At 39.1% G+C, this 26,173-nt stretch overlaps 1 protein-coding gene across 5 annotated transcripts in view; it reads left to right on the top strand.

Annotated features, from left to right (window-relative positions):
* The window catches only part of LOC149554800 (uncharacterized), a 309,622-nt gene extending 285,445 nt beyond the window's left edge, over positions 1–24,177 (top strand). For 4 of the 5 annotated variants that reach the window (XM_089828801.1, XM_089828800.1, XM_089828797.1 and 1 more), the window contains exons 19-22: positions 6–150; positions 23,139–23,285; positions 23,393–23,591; positions 23,906–24,177. In XM_089828801.1, the coding sequence (XP_089684927.1) occupies positions 6–150; positions 23,139–23,285; positions 23,393–23,566 (466 nt within the window). In that variant the 3' untranslated portion in view covers positions 23,567–23,591; positions 23,906–24,177. Of the gene's footprint in view, positions 1–5; positions 151–23,138; positions 23,286–23,392; positions 23,592–23,905 lie in introns of those variants that run through there. The other variant, XR_016364417.1, reaches the window with a different exon arrangement.
* The last annotated feature ends 1,996 nt before the right edge of the window (positions 24,178–26,173 follow it).

Below are 26,173 nucleotides of genomic sequence, written 5' to 3' on the forward strand. Positions count from 1 at the left end.
GACAGGTATGTGGACCCGCAGTATTTTTTGCGGCGTCACTTGGCTCCATCTAGTGATGTATATAGCTATGGAGTAGTTTTACTTGAACTCATCACTGGACAAAAGGCCATCAATCATGATCGCTTAGAAGAATTTAATCTTGTTGAATGGGTATTAGTTTCTATCTTAACTCATAAAAGAGCATTATATATTTTATTATACAAATTCCTTTTCCAATATTTTCCTTCATTTTTGTCATTTTAATCCATAATTGTGTTGCTTTAATTGAAAATTCAAACAACGTTAATTTCTACCAGACAAATGGTGATTAATTTTTGTTTCTTGCAATCCTAGTGATGTTACATCCCCTTCTTTTTGAAATTGTGAAAGTGATTATTATTTTTCTCTCAAAAAACAACTTACGTGATATTTGAAAACATAACATTTAATTACTGAAAAAGGTTGTTAAAAAGTGACTTACAAAATGAAGCTAAGCCCAAGGTCCTAAAAGTGTGTGAAAATATAACTTTGAAAGAAAAGTTGAATAGAACTTAGAAAATATGACTTTCCCTCCAAAGTTTTAAATGAAGATGTGTCTGCAAAAACTCGTGCTCATTCAACCATTTTCACTTTCCAAGAAAGAATATGAACTTCTTTACTTTCTTTTTCAAAGGATAAAATTCTTTGAAATGTTGGTTTTGAGGAAAAAGACTATCCTATCTTTTCAATGTAGTTCCACATAGGGATTGCCATTATGTACCAATTGATCTTGATTTCTAGGTTCCTGATTTTGGCGAAGGTCTCAATTATTTTCTAGTATTTAATTATTGGTTTCAGTTTGCAGTTTATGATAATATAATTTAAAAAATATTATTTTTAGTATTTAGGTGAGATTTTATTTAGCTCAATTTCATACCCTTTTCAGCTTGACTGTGCATGATATCCTCATCGTACGGAGTTGATTAAAGTTTTGCTTACTTCATCTGACTTTTTGATCTTAATGCTGGTCACACCAAAAAGTTTGTTGGTTATCCTATTTTTCACATGGAGTACATGCTTAGAATGCCATTATTTTCTTGCAAGAGTTGTCATTTTAGGCATTGATTTGGTTGATATCTAGCCTTAATTTTAGATCGCAACAATCCTAAAAAGCAATCATATCCTACTCCTAAAATAATTTTCAGGTTGTATTATATCTTCTAGGCTGTACTAGTTGATTGTTGCATTTCTTAGTGTCCTATACTTTCTAAAATTCTCTTATTGGCAGCAACGAAGAATCTCTATGTATCTATATGGTATATCTATCTGTTGAGGAGGTTTAACAACTCGATCAAGTTGATAAGAGATAATGTTGGGCCGTTGGCTATACTTCTTTCCATGTTGGCCATACTTCTTCAGTCAAGGTGTACAATTTGCAATCAGTCTAGTTGAACTGTTAACCCAAATTCAGAGCTATTTGTCAACATTAGTTCCTTTTGTGGAGTGGCTTTATGAACTGAATTTGATGGTACAATGTTCTAGTATTTTGGTTTCCATAATATTGTGGAAATTAATTATTTTCAAACATATTTTTGTTGGTTATTGTTGTGATATACGAAAATGACAGTTATTTTAGTTTCAAATATTTTAATAACTGGATGATTTTTTACCAGTTGCTGATTCTAGTTGACTAGTATCCCCAATTGTTGACTGTTAGATCATTTCTTCCATTGTAGATTGCAATGTCCCCATCCTTAACCTATTAACAAGAAAGCAATAAAATACATATGTGGTCAAGAGCTACCAGACCTTGAACACCAAAAGGTAGTTAGTAAATGGAGATTGACAAATTGTACATAGCATTTATATGTTCAAGGAGGTGGCTTTGCCTATTCTCTCAATGAAGCTAGTGGGATCAAGATCTTATTAAGGAAAATGATCTTATTGATAAGACTTCGTGATTTTCCTATCTAGCTTCAACTAAGCACACAATGTATGATGCAATATTGAGATGTTCAAGGTCAAGTGATACAATCAAGGGTTGCAGGTATCGAATATCTTTATCCAGCGTAACACCAAAATATGATCTGGATATTGATCTCACTTGATGTCGAGTATGACAACCTTGTCAGTCACATCTTATCAACATGTAGATCATGACTTTACCATCAATTACATTGAACCACCGTGATCAACATAGTAAACCCATAAGATGGGATCAAATATCAATCATCATCAAGGAAAATATGATATAGAGGGGAGTATGATGCATAATGAAGACTTGACACTGATCTACCAATAAGATAATAAGATAAGATTAAGATAATTTATTAATGTCCAACAAGACACCACCAAAGGGTCCAAGGGACTGAAAATAGAACTAAGAGATAGCCAACAACAGTAAGACCAAACAGTCTCCAGGATAAGAATGAGAAACCAAGAAGAAAAACAATAGAGGGACACCACTAGGGGGCCAGAAGTAGAGGAGAGCAAGGGCGTCCAACTAAGAGCTCCCCTCCATCGAGAAGTACCCCGTAACTAAAGGGTAACTACTGGGTGGAGAGGGGGTTCGAGACCTTGTCCAAGAAGCATTGGGAATGGAGGGTTGCCATCGAGGAGTGTGATCTCTATTAGGTCTCACAAATCTGTTATGAACCAAAGTAGATGGGCCTAGAAAACGCTTGGTGCCTCTGGTGTAAGTGACTGGCATGAAGGAGATAATGAGCTAGTCAAGACCATGTTTGGAGGGAGACTAGAGCTTCATAAAGGTAGAGTGCCAAACACCATTGGTTGGTGTATCTAAAAAAGGAGGTTAAGGACTGCAATCCCTGAAGAGGAAACCTCCCATGAATCTAGATCATAATAGATGAGGCAATGGAATAAAAAGTGTAACTTCGTCTCCATGAGACCCATTGTTTACTGCATAAGTTAATTAAGAAATGCACACAAACAAAGAATACGCACATGAATAGCAAACAACAGAACTCTTATTATTATTCGCATATGCCCGCAGTACATTATACTTCCATGATAACATATGATAAGATGAATACAATGCTTCCCAAAGGGGTTATAAATATCTTCCGAAGAACTTTCCTGAAGGAGTCCGTCAGCCAGATACATTATGTCTGCTACATAACAAAAACCTTTCCGAAGGGACCCATCGGTTGATACACAATTTCCTTCCTGAAGGGACCCGTCGGCTGATACACAATTTCTACCGACGACATCATCCCGCCCAAAAAGAAAAGTTGTCTCCTGACGACTATTACAAAATCTCTGAAACAAATCAACAACCAAAATACATTGACTGACTAACTGGTCTTCAACATTGTCACCTTAGCCAATCTGACATCTGACCCTGATAGCCACCTGTGTCGCTTTCTGCCTTCCAATTCCGAGTACACTGAACCAAGTGTCGTTGCACTGCCTCCAACTGGATGATCAGCTCCTCCTGAGCTCTCTATGCATCCACCAAGACATCCTCACGGCCAACACCTACTCTCAGTGCCTCCGATACACAGACACTCCATGCCTACCGCAACTCCAAGTCTTTTCAACTAGTCAAACTCCCACGACTGATATCCACAACGACTGGGGGTTCAGGGGGCAACGCCCCCAACAGGGTCAAGGGGCAGCGCCCCTGCGGGGTCCGAAGTCTTCAAAATCCGTACGATGCAAATTAAAATTTGGCTCCAAATTCCGTACATTATCCTTCTTAGGCTCTTTAAAAAACTGTACACTACCACAAAACCGTACTACCATCTTGAAAACCGTACCACAGTTTGGATTGTCTAAAACCCATACACCATAAACTGTACACCATCCTTCAGATATCAAAAAACCGTATGGTAGTCTTCTTCCTAGATATCAAAGACCGTACAGTATTCTCCTTCCTTCAGGTGTTAAGGACCGTACGGTGCTCACCTTCCCTCAAAAAGCCGTACGGTACTTGCCCCTTAAAAACAATATGGACTCTTCCCTCTAAAAAACGTACGGCACATTCCATCGTGTGAGAAATCCGTACGGTGCTTGGGGAAGCCGTACTGTGCTCATATTTTACTGTGAAATTCGTACGGTGCTAAACCGTACGGTACCGTACAGTACTTTTCCTTTTCCTCTTTTTTTTTTTTTTTTTTTTAATTTTTTTTTTTTTTTTAGTTTTTTTGTTTTTAGATTTTAATCTTTTTTTTTTTTTTTTTGAATAATAATGAATAGCAAAGTCAGTTTTCCCTTTGATCGTTGTCACCGTCGGTCTGCAATGACGAAGGGGTCTCCCGAAGGCCATTCTATGATGCAGAAGTCTTCCGGCCATGGTATACCTTCAGCTTCGAGCCATTCACCGCCTGAGGCACTTCCTGTCCATCCAAAGTCCATAATTTTATTGCTCCATTGCCCCCTACTTCCCAGATTTGATACGGCCCGACCCACTTAACTTTGAACTTGCCTGGTTTGATCTCATTCCGGTCATCATACTTCAACACCCACTATCCGAGTTGAAACCTGCTATGCCTGTTTTGTGTCATCTCCATATCGCCCAGTTTGTTCCTGAAGCTCGCTACCATGGACTCCGTCAACTGCCCCTTCTGTCCGTCAATAACACATTCACTCTGTACTGCTACAACTTTTATTGAACCCTTCCTCTTTGTTGCCTGTGCAGACTGTATCGTGTGTCTTCCTTGCTGTTGGTACCTTTCTGCTATATTTGTGGTTCGACGTAATACTTTCTTCCGGCGCAGTCGTACAGTAGAATCTTTCCTTCTTTTGGGTTCGTACTGTATGTTCTGTCCTTCAGCTTCAGTCATATCCGCGTTTTCTTCTTCGGCTTCTCTGTGTTGCTTCGAAAATTCATTTCTTCCTTCGGCTTCTCCATGTTCCTTCAAACATTCATTTCCTCCGTCGGCTTCTCTGTGTTCCTTCGGACATTCATTTCCTCCTTCGGCTTCTCTGTGTTCCTTCGGACATTCATTTCCTCCTTCGGCTTCTCTGTGTTCCTTCGGACATTCATTTCCTTCTTCTTTCTTACCTTCGTCGATCCTTAGCATATTACAACTTGGAAAGAGCTCGTAATCCTCTATCTGCCAATGGTAAAGACCATTTACTGAATCCAGATCGTCATCTCCTTCCAATCGTAGGACTCCCTCTTGATCGGGTTCCATACTCTGCCTCCTCTCATCATCTTCTCCTTTGGAATCCGACGATAGAGCTTCTTCTCCAACCATCTGAGTGTGTAGATCGATGACATACTTTCGGCCTTTACTTTCAAGTGATAAAGTATTTTTCTTCCAATCGTGTTTTGCCTTGGCTTGTATCAACCACCCCCGGCCCAAAATGGCATCATATCCTCTCCGCTTCAGTGGGATCACGACAAAGTCCAACAGGAACGGTTGTGTTCCAATCGTCACTGGTTGCGCTGTGAGTACTCCCAATGGCTTGATTCCATGTTGATCGGCTGTTAACAATTGGAAGGTAGGTGGCCACAATGTCGGCTGTCCCAACTTTTTCCAAGTGTCTTCAAGCAACACATTGACACCGAACCCTCCGTCCACAATTGTTTCCGTCAATACAGTCACAAGAATTCCCATTTCGACGACTGCCGGATGGCATCCGGATGAGAGGGCTAACAACATCGGATCTTTTGCACTTGCGCCACTCTCCTCCTTTTTGTCCGCTGTACTTGCTCCACTTTCTTGCTCCCTTCCATGTTCTCCTGGTAGTTTAGCAGCGAGAACGATGTTTGTGAGTGTTGATCGGAGCTGAGGCATAGTGAGCAACAGATCACTTATCCTAACGGGTATCTCGGCTTGCAAAATTTGCCGTACAATGTTCTGGTCTGCGCAGTTTCGTATGGAAGTACTCAGCGTGTCCTTCAGTTGTGCCGTTTCTGCCTGTGTTGCTTTCTGGATCTCTACCCGTGCTTCCTCCAGTCTCTTCTTTTTTTCTGCCAGGTCGGGGTATACTTTCGCTTGCTGCCGTGTGATGGCCAAAACCTCTTCTTCGTCCGTCCCGACGGTGATCAAGTTTACTCCCGACTTTGGACACCTAGCATCTTCATGATCACCAGGTTCACACCATCTGCATAACAACTTCAGTGTGTTTGCCGTTGTACACTCTCGGGCGAAGTGACACCACAAATTGCATGCGCAGCATTGAACAATCGATCGACCATTCGCATCATACTGAATTCGACTCCTTTCGCCTGTATTGTTGTTGCTGCTATTGTTGTTATTTTGACCGTGTCGGTTGTTTCTGTATCCGCCTGATGTGGCTCCTTCCGTACTGGTGTTCCTGTTTGCTCCTGACGGGGATGCCTCCTGTGTCAGGAACACTTGCTGCGATGTCCTTGTTTTTAAATTGAAAGGGCATTCCTTTATCGAGTGTCCCAGGATCTGGCAGATTTCACAAAATTGATCTTTCGGGCAGGATCCCTTCGTATGGCCTTCTTTCTTACACTCCGTGCACCATAGGTCATTACCCTTAGTCTCCTTGTTCATGTTTTTGAATTCCTTCATCATTCGCATCATATCCTTCTGGAGGGCACAGACCTTCCTGTTGCTTCCCTCGTCATCGTTGCTATCCTCTCTTGGAGATGCATCGTCATCTAAATCGGACGAGTTGTTCTTCTTCTTCTTTTTTGTCTTCTGGTCACTTTCGAGGTTCATTGCCCGATTGTACGCTTCATCGTATGTCGATGGTGGCACGATCTTCATCTTTTTCTGCAACTTCGAGTGAAGGCCTTCAATGAACCATCTTTTCTGGAGCCCATCTACCGGCTTATTCTCCATTTTACTGATTAAGTCCTTCAACCTCCTGGCGAAGACCCATACTGTTTCATTCTTCTTTTGCTTGGTATTGAATATCTCCGCTACAATTTCATTATCATCGTGTAGAAGTTGAAATTCTGTGATGAACTCCTCCTTAATGTTATCCCAACTGTTTAACTTCTGCGGATCAGTATCAGTAAACCAATCAATCGCAACACCCCGTAGGGTAGCGAAAAATTGTCAGATCCATTCGTTTGCATCTGTTATGCCATTTTCCCTCCAGATTGTTTCACATGTTTTACAATGTCGAATGGGATCAGCTGCTTCATCACCATCAAATTTAGGCAATTTTTCCTTCGGACCTGCCATTATCACTGTATGTTGAGGGTTTTGTTGTGTACCTGCGCTGTTTTGCACTCCCGCGCTGTTTTGAGCACCTGTGCTGTTCTGACCTCCCGCGCTGTTTTGAACATCCGCGCTGTTTCCAACACCCGCGCTATTGTGGACACCCGTGCTATTCTGCACACCCGCGCTGTTTTCGGCTTTCGCACTATTTTCAACACCCGCGTTGTTTTCGGCTTCCGCGCTGTTTTCAACACCCGCGTTGTTTTGGACTTCCACGCTATTTTCAACACCCGCGCTGTTTGGTGAAGAAGAGGGTTCGTTAACCGAAGTTGTTCGTTCCAAAAGTATATCTCGGACGAAGAGGTCACTCCACGCTCGTGCTCCTTCGGCACTCCGAGCCGTGCGAGTCGATCTCCTTCCGTCAAGATTCTCTTCCCGTGGCGTATGCAGGTTTAGAAACTCCTCCCTCGCTTCTTCCACCAAATCAAGCCGTTGTCGAGTCTCCTTCAACAATCCTTCCGCGCTCTTGTTTCCATCGGCAATTTTCTGAAATCTCCTTCGACGCTCTATCTGCTGAGCCAAAATTAAATTTTCCTGCGCAATGCGTATGTCATCTTTTTCCTTTAGCTTACTCTTATCTTTGTTCAACTGATTCGGCATTTAATTCATATCCGCCTGCCTGCGTACTAGGTCCATCGGGCAACGGCACCAAATGTTTACCACATAAGTTAATTAAGAAACGCACACAGACAAAGAATATGCACATGAACAGAAAACAACAGAACTCTTATTATTATTCGCATATGCCCGCAGTACATTATACTTCCATGATAACATATGATAAGATGAATACAATGCTTCCCGAAGGGGTTATAAATATCTTCCGAAGAACTTTCCCGAAGGAGTCCGTCGGCCAGATACATTATGTCTGCTACATAACAAAAACCTTTTCAAAGGGACCCATCGGCCGATTCACAATTTCCTTTCCAAAGGGACCCGTCGGCTGATACACAATTTCTACCGACGACACCCATGTCACAAAACTAGCAAATCCAATACTCACAATTGATGTGGCAGTCAGTCTGAATGCAAAGCTGATGGGAGCCAACTCTGAAGGAGCCCAATGGAATACACAAGGCTTGATTCCAATGTCGTTTGATCTAAAAGGGGCGCACAATGATACCATCATGAATGTCAGTGTAGTTCTTAGTATAAAAGGCCATCTTGGGACAAAATCCCCCTGGGGGATCGATCCAAGTTGTGTGAATATACCTCCTATAGATGTCCATCCTAATGTGCTTGTTCATATCTAACTGTGTAGGGAGGAGATGACCGAGAACATCCAAAGAGTATTGGAAGGGAGGGAGATAGTCAATATCAATACCCAAGAACCTAAGAAAGATAAGGCTTGAGCATATCTGCATCGGGCTTGACCACCAAGGTCGGTCATTGCAATTGCCTCCAAGGAACGATAGGCCGAGTAAGAATATCTACATGGACCATCCATAGAGTCGATGAACCCCCAAAGTTAGTGATGAAGACAGGTCAAGTCAAAGATGACACTGCATTTAAAGGGGTAAGCCCGAAACTCGGCCAAAATGGTGCAAGTAGGAGTAGTTTTGTGACCCTGATAATGTGTTGAAGGAGAAGGGTATGAACCCGCTCCACAAAAGCCCAGTCAAAAGCCAAGGAGGGGCCTCAAACCACAGAGCTATAAAGAATAATTGTTCTAATTAGGGAATCTATAAGGGACATCTTGGACGTGGTGTTGTAGAAGCGATTTTGGAAGCATTGTCTCTCAAGAAGAGAAAGGGAACCCAAGCCTTTGTTAACTTGGGGCTGCATGGCTGGTCTCATACAAACTGGGGTCCTTATAGTCTAATGCCTAGATAAGTGTATGTAGATGAGATATCAATCTCCTCACCCTAGAAGAAAACATGCAAATTTTGAAAACTGTAACCTGATTCTTACCTAGCTTAACCATAAGTTGTATGGAGTCACAAAAAGAAGCCAAACTGTCAAGGAGATGCTGAAGGAGTTCAGGGGAGGAGGCTAGAACCACATAGTCGGTAAAAAAAAGAATGGAGATCAAGAACTAGAAATCGCAGCCATCATGAGGAAGTGAAAAATCTCGTAGGAAAGCCTCGAGCTTGTCAATGTAGATGCCAAACAAAGTAGGGGAAAGCGGGCAGCCATGCTTCACCCCGATAGTGCTTTGAATGGGGTCCGAGAAGCCCTAAGGAGTCTTGAATGAACCCACCACACCCAGCCTTATAATAGCGGTCAAAAGAATCTCTAGAATCTCGATGTCTCTAAGTCTCTGAAACAAAGCTACCCAAGGGACATGACCGAAAGATTTGCGAAAGTCTACAAAGCAACAATTGACTTTAGTCGAGTGGTGTTGTGCCTTCTCAATTGATGAAGTGAAGTGTCAGGGTGTGATCCATTGTCTAAAAGTTTTTCCTAAACCCAACCTGACCCTTCGCACAACAATGTCACCTATCAAGCTCCTTGGAGAGAATGGTGTGAAGAATGGTAGCATAGAGTTTGGAAAATGTGTGCCCAACCATGATGGTCTTGTAGTTGTCAGGGTTTGAAGTCGACCTGGCTTTGTGGATCGGATGGATGATGGGTCGTGACCAAGAAGGGGGAAACCCATGCAAACCACCTTGTTGAAGAGGATAGTGAGTAAAGAACCCAAGATCGAGATACCCAACTTGAAGAGTTCCACTTAGAACCCTTCCTCATTACTCACTCTACTGTTACTCATGGATCTAACAACCTCATAAATGTTGCCGAAGGCAAAGAGATGGCATTAGGAAAGGGAGGTGAGGTGGATGGGGGCTTGGTCAGGGATGTTGTAAGGGGTGGAGGTATGTGAGACCAATGCAGAAAGATATAAGGTGGAGGGGGTGAGGTAGTATTGGGGGAAAAGGGCATGCGAAAAGAGCTTGGAGATTGCAAGAGGAGGCACAAAGGGATCTACACTATGAGAGGAAGAATAGGCACTTCTTGCAACAAAGAAGGCGGTGATAAGAGATCCTTAGTTGGGGAAACGAAGGGGCCTAGGAGGAGAAGGTAGTGTAGACTCAAGGGGTGGAAGGATTTACAATCCTCATCAAACCATTGGTTTAGAGGGTAGGATCGTGAATGATTGGGGCTAGGAGAGAGAGGTGGTGTGGCGAGGGAAGGAGAGGACGACAGACTCCCAAATCGTAGTAGCAAGGTGATCAAACATGGTAGAGGTGCAATAGGTTTAGTGAAGGGCGATAGATGAAGGGACTATCTAAGGTAGGATATAAAAAGGACGCAATCACCCTCAACGAAGGAAAAGAAAGTGCGAGCAGGAGGTGACACCAAGGGACGGGGAAGGACGAGGGGAGGAGGTGGGGGGAGAAACTGAAGGTGAGGTTGAGAAGCGAGTGATTGAGTAGGGGGATACAGGATATGGAGAAGTGGCGAATGGAGGGGATGAAGGAGGTGCAAGGGAGTGTGTAGTCCACAAAGCTCACACCCCCATAGTGGGGCCAACAAGTGAGGAGACCAAAACTAGGAAAGCAGTATAGCTTGTTTAGGATCACTAAGTTCGAAGAATCGCAAAACTACAATAAGTGATGACCATAACGAATTAGGAAGCCATCATTGTTGTTGAAGGATCATTTTAGACCCAAAGTACTCATATTTGACTCAAAAGTATAGACAAAATCCGGTACTGGTACATGCATTGAAGTCTCTCAAAATGATGATGTCACTAATAGTCGAGAACCTGCTAACACACTCATGTAAGTTGCCATAGGGATCACCCTCAATACTTGGCAAGAACCATAAGGTATCATTGTCAATCCAACAATTGACATGCAAGGAACCGCAGGGTGTCACCCGCATGCCAAAGTGCCTCTATGGGCGTCATTTGGTTCTGGGGGCTGACCTTGACTCCTAACTAGGGTACAAGAATCACAATTGACAACCCACTTGTTGTCCCGCCTAGTCTCAACAACTAAGCCTCATGAATGGTTCAACTTTGTCACCTATGATTTAGTGAGATCCTTGTCGAGGTAGATCTTAGTGAGAAGAGGAGAAAGATTCCTCTTCACCCTAAGAACCCACAAATGATCGATAAGTGTAAGAAACCTGTGGAAAAGGGTGTCATCATACACAATCCATGCCTTGTCAAATGTAATATCTGTAATATCCAACTAATCACTGAGAAACGAGTAACCTACAGGGAGAAGATTGCTTGAGTTTGCAAGCTTGTCTGACACCCTTATCAGCCAATCTAGCATGGACAAGCTCCTCGACCCTCGAGAGTGGACAAAATTGGTATTGCTGCAAACAAAAGCCCATGATTTTTAGTGTTTTGTTTTAGATGCAAGGAATGACTACTTGCTAACTAAGTCGGTCTTTGATTTCCCTACTTGTTCTTTACTAGAGTCTACAAGTTGTTTAGGATCAGTGGAGGCACAATCCAATGTGGAGGAAAAATCGACAATCTACAGTTTCAACTTTGTAACAACGGTGGATTGTATCTTTCAACAATAAATTCTCATTTTTAAGCTTAATCATGTGGTGCATAAGTTGTTGGTAGATAACCAGTGTGGGTGTGGGGTGCATACCTCTGTCTGCAATAGAATAGCAGAGAACAAAAGAGCACAGAACCAAACACTACCTTAAGATGAACATTGCACTCAACAAGGAGTGTCACAATAGTGAGAGAGGGCACAAGTAACAATGAGATAGAAGATCGAGTAACACTGTTGAATAGAATAGAACCGTAGAGACTTGGAGGAAGCACGATACAACTCCAGGAACATGGAAGTGAGATGGACAACCAGTGTCGCAACAAACACCCACCCCATAGGTAGGATATGATGATCAGAAGACATCACATTGAAATTGAAGAAGCAAAAATCTTCATCGCAGCCAAGTTAATGATCACACAAAGGTAGCAAAGGTCGCAACAAAACGAAAATTTGTGATTGCAAGCAAGGTAATTGGCAGTCGATAGCAGCAACACAACAACCACCAACAAAGAAGAACAACGTACAGAAAAAAAAATTACGAACACAAAGGAAAAAGCTAATGGCGCAAGTAAGGTAGTAGTCAAGCAAAGGCAACAACAGTCACTAGCAAACAAGACAAAAACTACCAATACGGAGGAGTCATCGAAACAGGTAACAAGTCACGCAATGACAACAGACAGCAATCGATAGCCACATGTGCAACAATAGGAGCAGCGAGTGAACAAATGAAGGGAGTGAGGAGAGCAAAAGACAATAGCAAGTCCACTGGGCACAAACATGGCCTCGGGAGATGTAGGATGACCAGCGCGCAGAAAAGTTGAATGGTGTTGAGGGAATAGTCACGGGAGCTAACATCACAATATGAGACTTTGCTTGAATAGTCATGGTATAATTGTAATCATAATGTTGACGCCATGGAGATGCATACAAATTGTAGCAGATTTTCATGATTGCGTTAACCAAGGAGAACTCGTATGCATTGACCTTGCATGAAGATAATCCATATCAATATCATTGTCTCAAATTATGCAAAAGCAACATGTTGTAGCAGTCATTATAATCACTACAACATCCATCAATCATTATTGCTGTGGAAGAAATCAATTAAGGCAGTGAAAGGAGTAATTAGACATGATCAATCAATCACCTTGCAATAAATGATTGTATTAATTAATCATGAAGAACCATACAGTAATTTACGAATCTATTGATTAGTTATTCAATTAATGATTAATGATTAGAACAGTGATCATAATCATGCAAAGCTGTGATTTGGAATAAAGGTATGATTTGTATAAAATAACAATTATTCATGGAAATGTGTGATTAAGAACAATAACCCCAATTTTGTAAGTAATGAAAGGATGCGATAAAGGAAAGGATTTGTACTTTTCCAAGCAAGGGATGCTACGATTCTGTGTCACAAGATACTTAAGGAGGACCAATCTCATTCCTAGCAGGATTGTCAAATTGTTATTTTCTTCTACTCATTCATATTTGGATCACTCATTTGAGCAGCAGCTTTATTGGCAACATTGGTTGCATACAATTAAAGCTAGCAATAAGGAACAACACCATCTCCTTTGCATGCTCCTAAAACACTCAGAAAGAGCAATTGTGTCTTCATCCCTATAGTGTGAAGACAGAATATTTATATCACCATAGTAGGAACGGTTATAAGAAATTAAGAGAAAACTCCATAATTGCACATTAGAATATAGCAGAGATATCATCGTTCCATAAATCCCATAGACATATCAGAAACAACAACTATTCTCCATCTTATCTAATGAGCAAGAGATACAATAATAACCCCAACAGGTTATAACTTCGTCAAACACAAAGTCTTCTCTAATTCACTTGTTTGACATTTCATCAAACACTTTGCAAGCAAGAGATATATTGCATAGCTAAATTCTGATTGCTTTCTAAATGTCAAACTTTAATAAATATGCTTGCAAAGAACACGCCAAACATCTAACAATGAAGATGCAATTGTTTTTGTATAACATTGATTACAAATAGGAAAATATGCATCTACATCAATAAGACATTAGGGTAACAAATTCTGATATAAAACTCTGATATAAATCAGATTACAACAGATTTTACAAACCCTACCAATGCCCTAAAAATCCATTATCAAACAATGCAAAATGTAGTAGATAAAAACCTGGAATTACTCCAAAGATATGAATTTTCCTATAGTAAATCATTGTAGCAAATTACTATAGCAAATCACTGTAGCGACAACACTGTAGCAGTGTCCCTATAGCAGCGCCACTGTGGCAGCGATACTGTAGCAGCAATACAACTTATTCCTTACTCCACAAATCTGGCCCTAGGCCACATATTTGGCATAATGAAAAGACTGATTTGTCTTCTCCAACAGTCGCAACCTTACAGAAGATATTTCACCACCTCATTCTGCTACTCCGATCAAATGTAGTCAAGGAAAGCTTCCCTATAGCCCGCTTTAATTCATTATCCTCACCACAAGGTCTCCTATTTTGTTTGACTACACGGTAGTGCTCTCTTCTTTGGTTCACAAACCTCTCAAAATTCATTCTCTCCCATACCCATGGTGCCAATCATTCCCATTTATCATTAGCAGCCATAAAGATATCTGCAAATGTCCCATCCTCAACTTCCTCTACTAGCTCCTATACTGGTTCCTTTCTAATAAAGGTAGGACGTGTGGGCTTGTCTATTGTTCTGGAAAGAGTTCAATGAGCTTTAGGTGATCCCACTACACTCTTGTTATCCCCTTGTTCCTAATTTCGTCTATCTTGTGGGTTCATGTACTCAACCATGGCGGTGAATGCCTTCAAACCCTGAGCCATCTGTTCTTGTCCTGTAACTGTTGCTCTAAAAAATTCCCTTATTTCTTGATCCTCATTTCTATTGTCTCTTGGTGGGCTACACTCTTGCCTGTCACCCATGGTGTCTGGCTGCGTGTCAAAATCTTGTTCCCTGTCAAACAAAGCTTACCTGTGAGTGTAAAATCTGTGAGAGCCAACTCCAGGTGGTTGCATGTGATTGCTAAACCCTCAAGATGGCAGGATTTAGCTCTGATACCAATGTAATAACCCCAACAGGTTATAACTTCATCAAACACAATCTTCTCTAATTCACTTGTTTGACATTTCGTCAAACACTTTGCAAGCAAGAGATATATTGCATATCTAAATGCCAAACTTTAATAAATATGCTTGCAAAGAACACACCAAACATCTAACAATGAAGATGCAATTGTTTTTGTATAACATTGATTACAAATAGGAAAATATGCATCTACATCAATAAGGCATCAGGGCAACAAATTCTAATATAAAACTCTGATATAAATTAGATTACGACAAATTTTACAAACCTTGCCAATGCCCTAAGTATCTATTCTCGAACAATGCAAAATGTATTAGATAAAAACCTAGAATTTCTCCAAAGATATGAATTTTCTTGTAGCAAATCACTGTAGTAAATGACTGTAGTGACTGTAGCGACGACACTATAGGAAAGTTACTGTAGCAACATCACTGTAGCAGCGATACTGTAGCAATATCCAACTTATTCCTTACTCCACAAATCTGGCCCTAGGCCACCAATTTGGTACAATGAAAAGACTGATTTGTCTTCTCCAATAGTGGCAACCCTTCGGAAGATATTTCACCACCTCAGTTATGCAAATCAATGGGATTCTTCGTTCCCAACGATCAATGTAGCAACTGCAGAAACCCTTGGCTCCACAATTTATTTGAAAGAGTAGATGGCAACACATTTGATGCTCAACAATGGAGCTGCTCTCCCTATTTATTCTTTTCCTCCAATAGATGGACCTCCTTCTAGAAGAAATTAAATAATATTGAATTCCTCTTAGAAGATTCTCTTAATTTATTTATTTAATTTTAGTCACTTTTAATTAAATTAATTAAATATAAAGTCACCTTTTAATTTTAATTTATTTAATGACTTTATAAGAAATTAATTTAATCAATTTCTCCTTTTTTCTCCACTTAGCCTTTGGAGAATGTAAAGGCTAAGAACTCCGCTGAGATGCTAAAAAGATGGGGACATTACAGTCCACCCTTCTTTAAATTGCTTGTCCCCAAGCAATCTTAACTCTGGATGCTGCAAAATTTCTTCACCCTCCCAAGTGGCATCCTCTACTGGTAGGTCCTTCCACTTCACCAAGTACTCCTTGATAGTACATCTCCTCAAATTCCTCTCCTTGAACTCAATGATAGCCTTTGGTACTAAAACCATTTTCCCTTCATCGTCCAACAGTGGAAGCACTGTAAAAAGAACAATCTAGTGTCCTAACACCTTTTTGAGACATGACACATGAAAAATATTATGGACTCTACTCTTTGCCAGCAAATCCAACTCGTAAGCCACCTCTCCAACTCTCCTGATCACCCTAAAAGGCCCATAATATTGTGGCTTAAGTTTTTCAGCACCACTCTTCTTGAGAGTGGACTGGCAGTATGGTTACAGCATCAAATATACCATATCACCTACCTCAAAAGTCTGCTCAGTCCTCTTTTGATCAGCATACTGCTTCTATTGATTTTGTGCTTTAGTGATATTATCCTTAAGAGCCTTCACAATGTCCTGGCTCTCCTATAATAAGTCTTCAACACTGGACACTCTACTATCTGATAGCAGAAAATCCATGAAACTGGGTGCCTCATATCTATATAATGCCATGAATGGTGACATTTGGATAGACATGCGATAAGTAGAATTATAACAATATTCACATAGATATATCCACTTAACCCAAGCCTTCTGTTGCCCTGCTAGTAATTCCTAAGGTATCCCTCCACCCATTTGTTCACTATCCTTGTCTAGCCATCTATCTGGGGGTGGTAGCTAGTACTCGGAGTGAGCTCTGTCCCATACAATTTGAACAACTCCTGCCAGAAGTGACTCATAAATCTACTATTCCTGTTGCTCACAATGCTCTGAGTTAAACCATGCAACCTAAATACCTCTCTAAAGAATAAATCTACCACCTGTGTAGCAGTGTATGTAGTGTTGATTAGGAAGAAGTGGGAAAACTTTGTAAGCCGATCAACAACAACATATATACAGTCTCTACCTTGGGCTCTCAGCAGTCCTGTGATGAAGTCCATGGATAAACACTCCCACTTCCTGTCAAGAATTGGAAGTGGCTTAAGTAAGCTGATTGGGTAAGAGTGCTCCTATTTATTCTGCTGGCAAGTAGGACACTCTCTAACATATTGCAACACTTCATCTTTGAGCCCTTTCCAAGAAAAATGCTCAAGAATCTACTGGTAGGTTTTGTAAAACCCTGGATGTCCTACCATAGGTGTCATGATAAACTCTCAACACCATCCTCTTCATCTCTGACCCTGACACCAAATAAATGCGCCCTTTGTAAATGATGATCTCATTCACAAGGGTGAAATCACTATTTTGGATCAAACCATCTATGAATCTCGATGCCCATGTATCCTTTGCATACTCTGCAAGGATCAAATGTCTCCAATCCTCTGATATATCGGTCATCAAGCTCAAGTGGGGTCTTTGTGACAAGGCATCTGCTACTACATTTTGTGTTCCCTTGAAATAGGTAATATCAAAATCATATGCCTATAATTTACTTACTCATTTCTGTTGCCTGTCATTAAGATCTTGCTGCCCTAGGAAATGTTTTAGGCTATTGCGGTCAGTTTTTATGCTGAATTTGCCACCCACTAAATACTACCTAAATTTGGCCAAAGCATGCATTATGGCCAACATTTCCTTATAAATGTTGAAGCTCCTCTCAGGCCCCCTGAGCTTCCTACTCTCATAAGCAATTGGGTGCTTGTCCTGCATAAACACTACTCCAACACCTTTGCCAGATGCATCACAATGCAACTTAAAAGGTTTGCTAAAATCTGGTAATGCTAGCACTGGACAAGAAGTCATCAACTCCTTGAATTTATCAAAACACTTATGTGCCTCAAGAGTCCATAAGAAAGCCCCATTTCTCATCAAGTCTTTCAAGGGTGCTTCATGCCTGGAATATCCACTAACAAACCTATTGTAGAACCCACACAACCCGAAAATCCTCTCAACCGTGTCAGGTTTACTAGAGTAGGCCACTCAATAATAGCACGAATCTTTTTTGGAGTTGAGCACTAATAATGTGACCTAGATATAATAACTCTGATAATCCCAAATCACATTTGGACTCCTTTCTTAGAATGCTCAACACAGTGTCTAAGTGCTGCACATGCTCATCCCATGTCCTACTATACACTAGGATGTCATCAAAGAAGGTTAACACAGATTTCCTCAAGTGATGCTGAAAAACCCTGTTCATTGTGGACTGAAAAGTAGCTGGAGCATTAGTTAGCCCAAATGACATAACTACAAACTCAAAATGGCCACAATGACTTCTAAATGTTGTCTTCTCTTTATCCTGCTCTCTGACTTGGATCTGATGATAGCCTGATCTCAAATCAATTTTGGAGAAGAAACATGCTCCGTGTAGCTCATCCAATAATTCATCAATTCGTGGGATGGGGTACCTATTTTTGATAGTCTTCTTGTTCAGGACCCTGTAATCTATGCACATCCTAAGAGTTCCTTCGTCTTCACCAAAACCACAAAAGAAGCGAAAGGCGACTTACTTGGTCTAATGTGCACCATAGCAAGTAGTTCCTTAATGGTTTTCGCGATCTCATCCTTCAATCTCTTTGGATGCCTGTAGGGTGTGATCATGATGGGTTTAGCACCCTCCTCTAACTCAATAATATGCTCAATACCTCTATTTGGATGTCTACCTGGTGGTATTTCACTGAAAACCTTGTAGTGCTTGATTCTTTGTTCCTATATGTCTGGGTGATATTTTGATTTTTGCTGCCTATGTGATAGTATTAAAGTGCAACAGGCTGCCCACTCAACTTGGTCATGTCTCAACAAGCTCTCCATGCGTCTACAAGACATCATCCTAAACCTACTGTCACAAATGGCCTTAAGTATATGGGTCTTCCCTTCTGATTGAAACTTCATCTCCATATCTTTCAAATTGAGAGTGAACTCCCCTATGTCATGTGACCAAGTCATACCCAAGACCAAATCTGTATTACCCATGTTAACAACATAAAAATCTGCTTTTGAAATCAAAATTGTTGATCTTTACGGGCATTCCTGTAATCTTCATGTCACATTTGAGGATGTAGCCATCAGCTACCCTCACTCTCAGACCCTCAAATTGCTCTATCTGTATCCTATGCCTCTCAATCAATCTGGAATCAATAAAAGCGTGAGTAGCATCTGTATTAAGCAAAGTAATAACTCACTGACCAGCCAATACCCCTCTCATCCTAAATGATCCCTCTTGTTGTACACTAGTGAGATGGGCCTCCTTAAGTTTACCCTCAGGCTTCTCATCACCTATATAATTTGTGTCTTCATTTTCTTCAATTGATTTCTCATTTTCAAATTGTTGGTCTAAATTTTCAAAATCAGAATCCTCATAATAAGTCCACATAACCCTGTTTGCTTTCCTCTTTGGCCTCAAAGGACATTCGTGGTTCATGTCATAGGGTCCTTTGCAATAAAAACAGAGTTTTTTCTTCCTTAAATCATTCAATATCTCTCTATCCAAAGGAGCAAATGATTTATCTTTATTTTCAGCCTACGTTTCATTCCTCTCAGGTTTCTTGAATAATGGTTTGTCTTCGCTAGATGATGCACCCTTTGACTGAAATTTATCTACTGGGGCTATTTGTTCATACTTCTAGCCTTCTTAATTGTTTCTTGCAAATTGAATGGATCAAAGGCTTTTACCCAATCCTTCAATGGTTTGGATAATCCCTCTGTGAACAAAATAACCGATCTCCTATCTGATATATCTAACACCATAACAGATAGCCTCTGAAAGTCACTAATGAAATACTTCAATCTGCCTGTCTGTTTCAACTGGACCAAATCCTTGAAGTAGACTTTTGGATCCTTCTTATCAAGCCTCTCTACCAATCTATCCACGAAGTCCTGATATGAAGTCACTTGGTTATGCTGAAGGGTAACCATCCCATGGCACCGCCAATCGTGCAACTCCCCCTAAATGTAGCATGGCATATTTTATTGCCTCCACTTCTGTCATAGATCTCAGTGCTAACAGTATCAAGCTTGTGCTGTCATTCTACTACTCCCATCAAATGTAGTCAAGGAAAGCTTCCCTGTAGCCCGCTTTAATTCATTATCCTCGCCACGAGGTCTCCAATTTTGTCTGACTGCACGGTAGTGTTCTCTTCTTTGGTTCACAAACCTCTCAAAATTCATTCTCTCCCATACCCACAGTGACAATAATTCCCATTCATCATTAGCAGCCATAAGAATATCTGCAAATGTCTCATCCTCAACTTCCTCTACTAGCTTTTGTACTGGTTCCTCTCTAACAAAGGTAGGATGTGTGGGCTTGTCTGCTGTTCTGGAAAGAGTTCTATGAGCTCTAGGTGATCTCACTGCACTCTTGTTATCCCCTTGTTCCTAATTTCCTCTGTCTTGTTGGTTCATGTGTTCAACCATGGTGGTGAATGCCTGCAAACCCTGAGCCATCCGTTCTTGTCCTGTAACCATTGCTCTGAAAAATTCCCTTGTTTCCTAATCCTCATTCCTATTGTCTCTTGGTGGGCTACACTCTTGCCTGTCACCCATGGTGTCTGGCTGCCTGCCAAAATCTTATTCCCTGTCAAACAGAGCTCACCTGTGAGTGTAAAATCTATGAGAGCCAACCCCAGTGGCTACATGTGATTGTTAAACCCTCAGGATGGCAGGATTTAGCTCTAATACCAATGTAATAACCCCAACAGGTTATAACTTCGTCAAACACAATCTTCTCTAATTCACTTGTTTGACATTTCGTCAAACACTTTGCAAGCAAGAGATATATTGCATATCTAAATTCTGATTGCTTTCTAAATGCCAAACTTTAATAAATATGCTTGCAAAGAACACACCAAACATCTAATAATGAAGATATGCAATTGTTTTTGTATAATTTTGATTACAAATAGGAAAATATGCATCTACATCAATAAGACATTAGGGCAACAAAGTCTGATATAAATCAGATTACAACAGATTTTACAAACCCTACCAATGCCCTAAAAATTTATTCTCAAACAATGCAAAATGTAGTAGATAAAAACCTAGAATTTCTCCAAAGATATGAATTTTCCTATAGCAAATTACTGTAGTGATGACACTGTAGCAGCGCCACTGTGGCAACGATACTGTAGCAACAATACAACTTATTTCTTACTCCATAGATGTGGCCCTAGGCTACAAATTTGGCACAATGAAAAGACTGATTTGTCTTCTCCAATAGTCGCAACCCTTCCGAAGATATTTCACCACCTTAGTTATGCAAATCAATGGGAGTCTTCATTCCCAACGATCAATGTAGCAACTACAAAAACTCTTGGCTCCACAAGTTATCCAAAAGAGTAGATGGCAACACATTCGATGCTCAACAATGAAGCTGCCCTCCCTATTTATTCTTTTCCTCCAATAGATGGACCTCCTTCTAGAAGAAATAAAATAATATTAAATTCCTCCTTCTAGAAGATTCTCTTAATTTATTTATTTAACTTTAGTCACTTTTAATTAAATTAATTAAATATAAAGTCACCTTTTAATTTGAATTTATTTAATGACTTTATAAGAAATTAATTTAATCAATTTCTCCTTATTTCTCCACTTAGCCTTTGGAGAATGTAAAGGCTAAGAACTCCACTGAGATGCTAAAAAGACGGGGACATTATAGATACAAATTGCAGATCTAAATATCAAAGATATTAATTGCATCCAAAAATACTTGAATATTATATAGTGATTAAGATTATTATAATACAAGTGGTATCGATTGTCTATTCTAAGGACAAGCAATTATAAAGAAGTTCATAAGTTAGGATTCTTATAATATGTGGCACTTGTATCAACTATCATCGATATAAGATTTATATAGGATTTTGTGTTATCAGTAGTCTTTGATAGAAAGAATACTTTTGCAATGAATCACAAGTTAACAGTCCCTTATTCTTAAGGATTTATATAAGGGGACATTGTATAGATTCCTATCTGATTGATCTAACAGATCCATTTTATTCCAATATATCATCCATCAGCTTGGGGTGTATTAGAATCAGGTGATTTAGTCTAGATCCTTTCAAGAGTGCTGTATTTTTTCTTGTTTCAGCCCTTATGGTTTGATCAAAATTCGCATATCACTATTTTCCATTTTGGCATTGATTGATATATCATGAATTTGATTTAATGTAATTTGGTCAGGTAGTCACCAATATATTGCTAGTTAAGTTTATTGTCCTTATTCTAGTCTCTCTATATTGAGGTAGGGTTTCAGTGACTGCAAATTAATATAATGGACTTGAGCTAATGCCTTGCTAAGGGTATTATTGTATAGTTTGTAGACTTGGACATAGAGAGCATTCATCAAGCCCAAAAATCTTGAGTCAACGAAATCTCAGCAAATACTCGACAAAAACTCAGCAATAAAATTTCCTTATTTTTTTTTCAAACTTGATTTGAAAAATGTATTAAATTAAAAATTTAATTTTGAAGAGAAAATGCACAGTTTTATAGCAAAAAATTGCATGGAAAACACATTTTACACATGGAGACATATTTGCCATGTTTGTAGAAGCTCGTGAGTTGAACTTATAAAAACCTGTACAAAAAAAAAAAAGAGAGAGCACTCAGCAATTTAGAGAACACTTGCAGAGTTTACAATTAATAGGCATTACAATGGTTTGAGAGTTGGTGGTCTTTCTAGCCTATCTTGAGAATCTAATCCTTTTCATGCAGTTTATTCCACATGCAATGTAGTGATAGAGAGCTTTGTTGTTATTTCAGAAAATGAAAGGTACAAATCAGGGAAGGGAAGAACCAAAAAATCCAAAGATTGTGACTAAATGGTGATATGTTACAGACAGGGAGGAGAACCATGACAAAGTATGTTTATCTTTTAGTCATCTCAAGATAACCTCAAGGAGTATTCATTCCAGTAATGGCACCATTTTACTCTTAACTTGGTAATAATTACGAGGGAAAGCTTCTAATTTGTTAAAAATGTTTGGATTTTAAAGAGCTGTCATTAAGGGGGACAACGAACTTCCTCCTTGGAAGGGTCTTTGTTATCCTTTCTTCAACCCTCCAAGTTGTACTTTAGGTTAGGTTTAGAGAGTAAAATCCATGTCAGGCCCATTCAGTTACCGATAGGTTTGGGGAAAGTTATATCAATATATATTGAGGTTTGTGCCTTCATTTGTTGGTCACCATTATGTAACGTGTTTGTGTAAGTTTAGAAATAGGCAAAGCCTCCTACTTGTTTAATAAATTCGTAATCACATTTCATTTGTTATTTGCAGTGCAATATATTAATTAGTTGTCTCTTGGCATCATCACTTGTCAATGTCTCTCTTTGTTTGTGGAGCACATCATTTATTTGATCGTGGACCTTTTTCAATAGTGTTACAATCTTTTAATATCTTTCGATCCCTTTGGTAATCAGGTCAAGATCAAATTTGAAGAAGATAACTTGGAATCAATTGTAGATCGCCACCTTTTACATGACAACCCTCCTCAAGATTTTTTGCTTGTGATTGAATTAGCATTGAAATGTACTGCGTTTGATAGATTCGGCCGTCCATCCATGAAGGTAATTTGTAAGTCCATTCTGCGTGTTTAAGACTTGATTGCTAATTTGAATGAGTTTCCTATTTCATGTTTTTCAAACAGGTCCTCTGACAGTGTTCTGTTTTTCAGGATGTTGTACAAACACTGAACCCTTTGCTGAAGAACCATTCTTCTTCTCAACAAGAAAACGAACCGCCCGTTGGTGAAGCTATTGAAACTAGCATTATACCATATTGCCAAAGCTCTACAGATCAGGAAACATATACATCATCTGATATCACCTTCAGCCTCAGTGGGCGTTGACATTCATTAGAAGACCCTCTGTGCGGTAGCATTTTCGCTTCATATATACATCCCAGTGCTTTCTTCCGACCATTCATTATTTGATTTGTACAGTTAGTGTCTCAATAAACTTTCAAAAATCAGTTATATTCAAGGTCACAGTAGTTCATAATTCATATTGTCGTAGATTAGTTATGTTTAACTAGTAACTAAATGCAAGTTTGCTGCTATCACGGCCCACCGTTAGATGGCCTTAAAAGATAGATGTAATTAATGCAAGAAAAGATTGTCACAAACTATGCCATTTTTATTATTATTGTTAGTGTCATTCTTAACCTGTTTATGGATATATTCGTGCAGATTATTCTTTTTGTGAGTAACATCAACTGATGGAAAAGTAATGAAACTGAAAGAGCTTCAAAGGAGTACGGTTCTGTTTTAGTGTTTTCTTGGAAACTTCTGTTTTCTTCTCAACGTACATGGGAAAGTGTTATTGATTAGCACAATCTGATCCGGTCATTTATGGATATTAGCATACTTTCATTTCTTGATTTCTAATGTGGATGCAAGTGAATTTTAAAGTCGTATGGTATGTAGGAACTTCCTCAATGGGAAAAATGTTTTTGGTTGTATCTTGGTCATTTAGATGGCTGGTTTTCATTGACGTCATCCAGATACATTCATTCATTAATAATGGTTTTCATATTTTTATTTATGAGTACTTTTAAGAGGATGTTGTAATGAGTACTTTTTGAGGGGATGTCGAACATGGTTCCTTTGTTAAATTCTTGCGTCTTTAATAAGAGGTAGTTTTTATAAGAAGATTTGATCTGTAATTTTCTAAGTTAAATTAATTAACACGTTTCATGAGTTCATAAAAACTTCTTATTAGAGTGAATGGCTGTTATGTCTTTATTCTCCCATCTTGAGTTAATAGATCTATAATGTATAATCACATATTTTCATGTAGCTATTTAAGTCCAATTTGTGCTTAAATTGAAGCAGTTGGAATCTCATTCCATTTTTAATCATAGGAATTAGGATAATTTGGAATCTATACCTACTTTTGTTACTACTTAAAATTTTAAAAATAAGCTATGAAAAACGGCAGTTTGGAATAAGAAAAATGACATATGACTCTACAAATGTTTTACCTCTTTTGTTGTCTCCTATTTTTTTCTCAAATAATGTATTTACAAATTATTTTATATAAAATTTATTTAAATATTCTATTTTGGCTGTTTGATAAGAAATAAGTAATAGCAATCAATAATCAATACAAATAGGTAGCCTACTATTTCAACCAATATTTCAATTAACCTTAACAACTCCCAAAACATAAAACTGATAATTGATGCAATACAATAAAAGTAAATAACATCAAACAGACACAATATCATCAGACATAACAGAATGATTTTTGTATGTGGAGATCCTCTAGCAGAGGGAGAAAATCCCTATGAGTGTAAAGACTCCCAATCGCTTATAGCTCAAAACAACACCAATTTTCAAACTTAATTAAGTGTTTGTCATTTTGTCAAACATTTTGTAAGTAACTCAATATTCCAATGATGGTAGCTAATCAATTACAATTCAGACTTTGAATTTTTTGAATGAGTAGTTTATTACTTTGCAAATAAGTTTCACAATGAAGCCAACTAAATGATCAATGAGTATCAACCCAGTTTATTTCAAATATGAAAACTTGTATTGAACAACAATTGTTTACATTATTGTTGAGCTATTGTTTTGCGCAATGCTTAACGACAGGAATCCTTTCAAAGTTCTCTTTTGAAAAGCTACTCTAGGATCAACTCGAAGGTTCTGAGCGATCTCGCGACCTACTAGAATCCGCTCAATTGAAGATAAATGTTTATGTTCACAAGGAGGCCTTTGCTGGTTCGACCAATTTCAGACAAGAGGTTTGATCTACTGTTTGAAAAGTAACAACAAAAAGAGTTTTTTTTTGGTATTTTTTGTTTTATGATGAATGAAATTTATCGATGCAACTATATGAATTCCTATTTTAACCAAGTGTTAGCAAAGAAAATAATAAAGATAAGGTAACGAGAGATTAAAGAAAATAAATTGAAAGGGAAATTCCTAATGACATAAACCACGGTAACATGTCTACGAGTTAAATTGTCGAAAAGATCAAGTACGAAACCAATGAAATTAGGAGCAACACTTCCTCAATTCCACTAATGCAATTGTTGTTGGGAACTCAATAATAACCGATTGATGTTTCAGTTCTCATTGAATTGTAAGGCCACAGAAAGTGTGCTCATGCAAGACGAGAAGCTATGCAAGAACAATAGGTGATCTTTTCTCCAACTTGGTACGTCAGCAGAATTTGTTAACATGAGGCAAACACCAAAACTAAAAGGTCGCACAATCATAACAACACAATTAAACCATCAGCTCCATTATTATTCATGAATATGCATTCGCAAAAATAACACACTCTAACAAGAATAACTACACTCAAAATGAGAGCACCAATAACATATATTATTGTATCAAAATAATGGTCTGGAGTACATATTACATCCACATATTTATAAGAAACCATCTCCTTTTTTGTTAGGAGAGAGAGTTCTTAAAGTGCAACTCATGCTAAAAACTAAT

Source organism: Cupressus sempervirens, chromosome 5, assembly GCF_028749045.1.
Source record: "Cupressus sempervirens isolate cs-2001-9-10 chromosome 5, ASM2874904v1, whole genome shotgun sequence".
Taxonomy (NCBI): domain Eukaryota; kingdom Viridiplantae; phylum Streptophyta; class Pinopsida; order Cupressales; family Cupressaceae; genus Cupressus; species Cupressus sempervirens.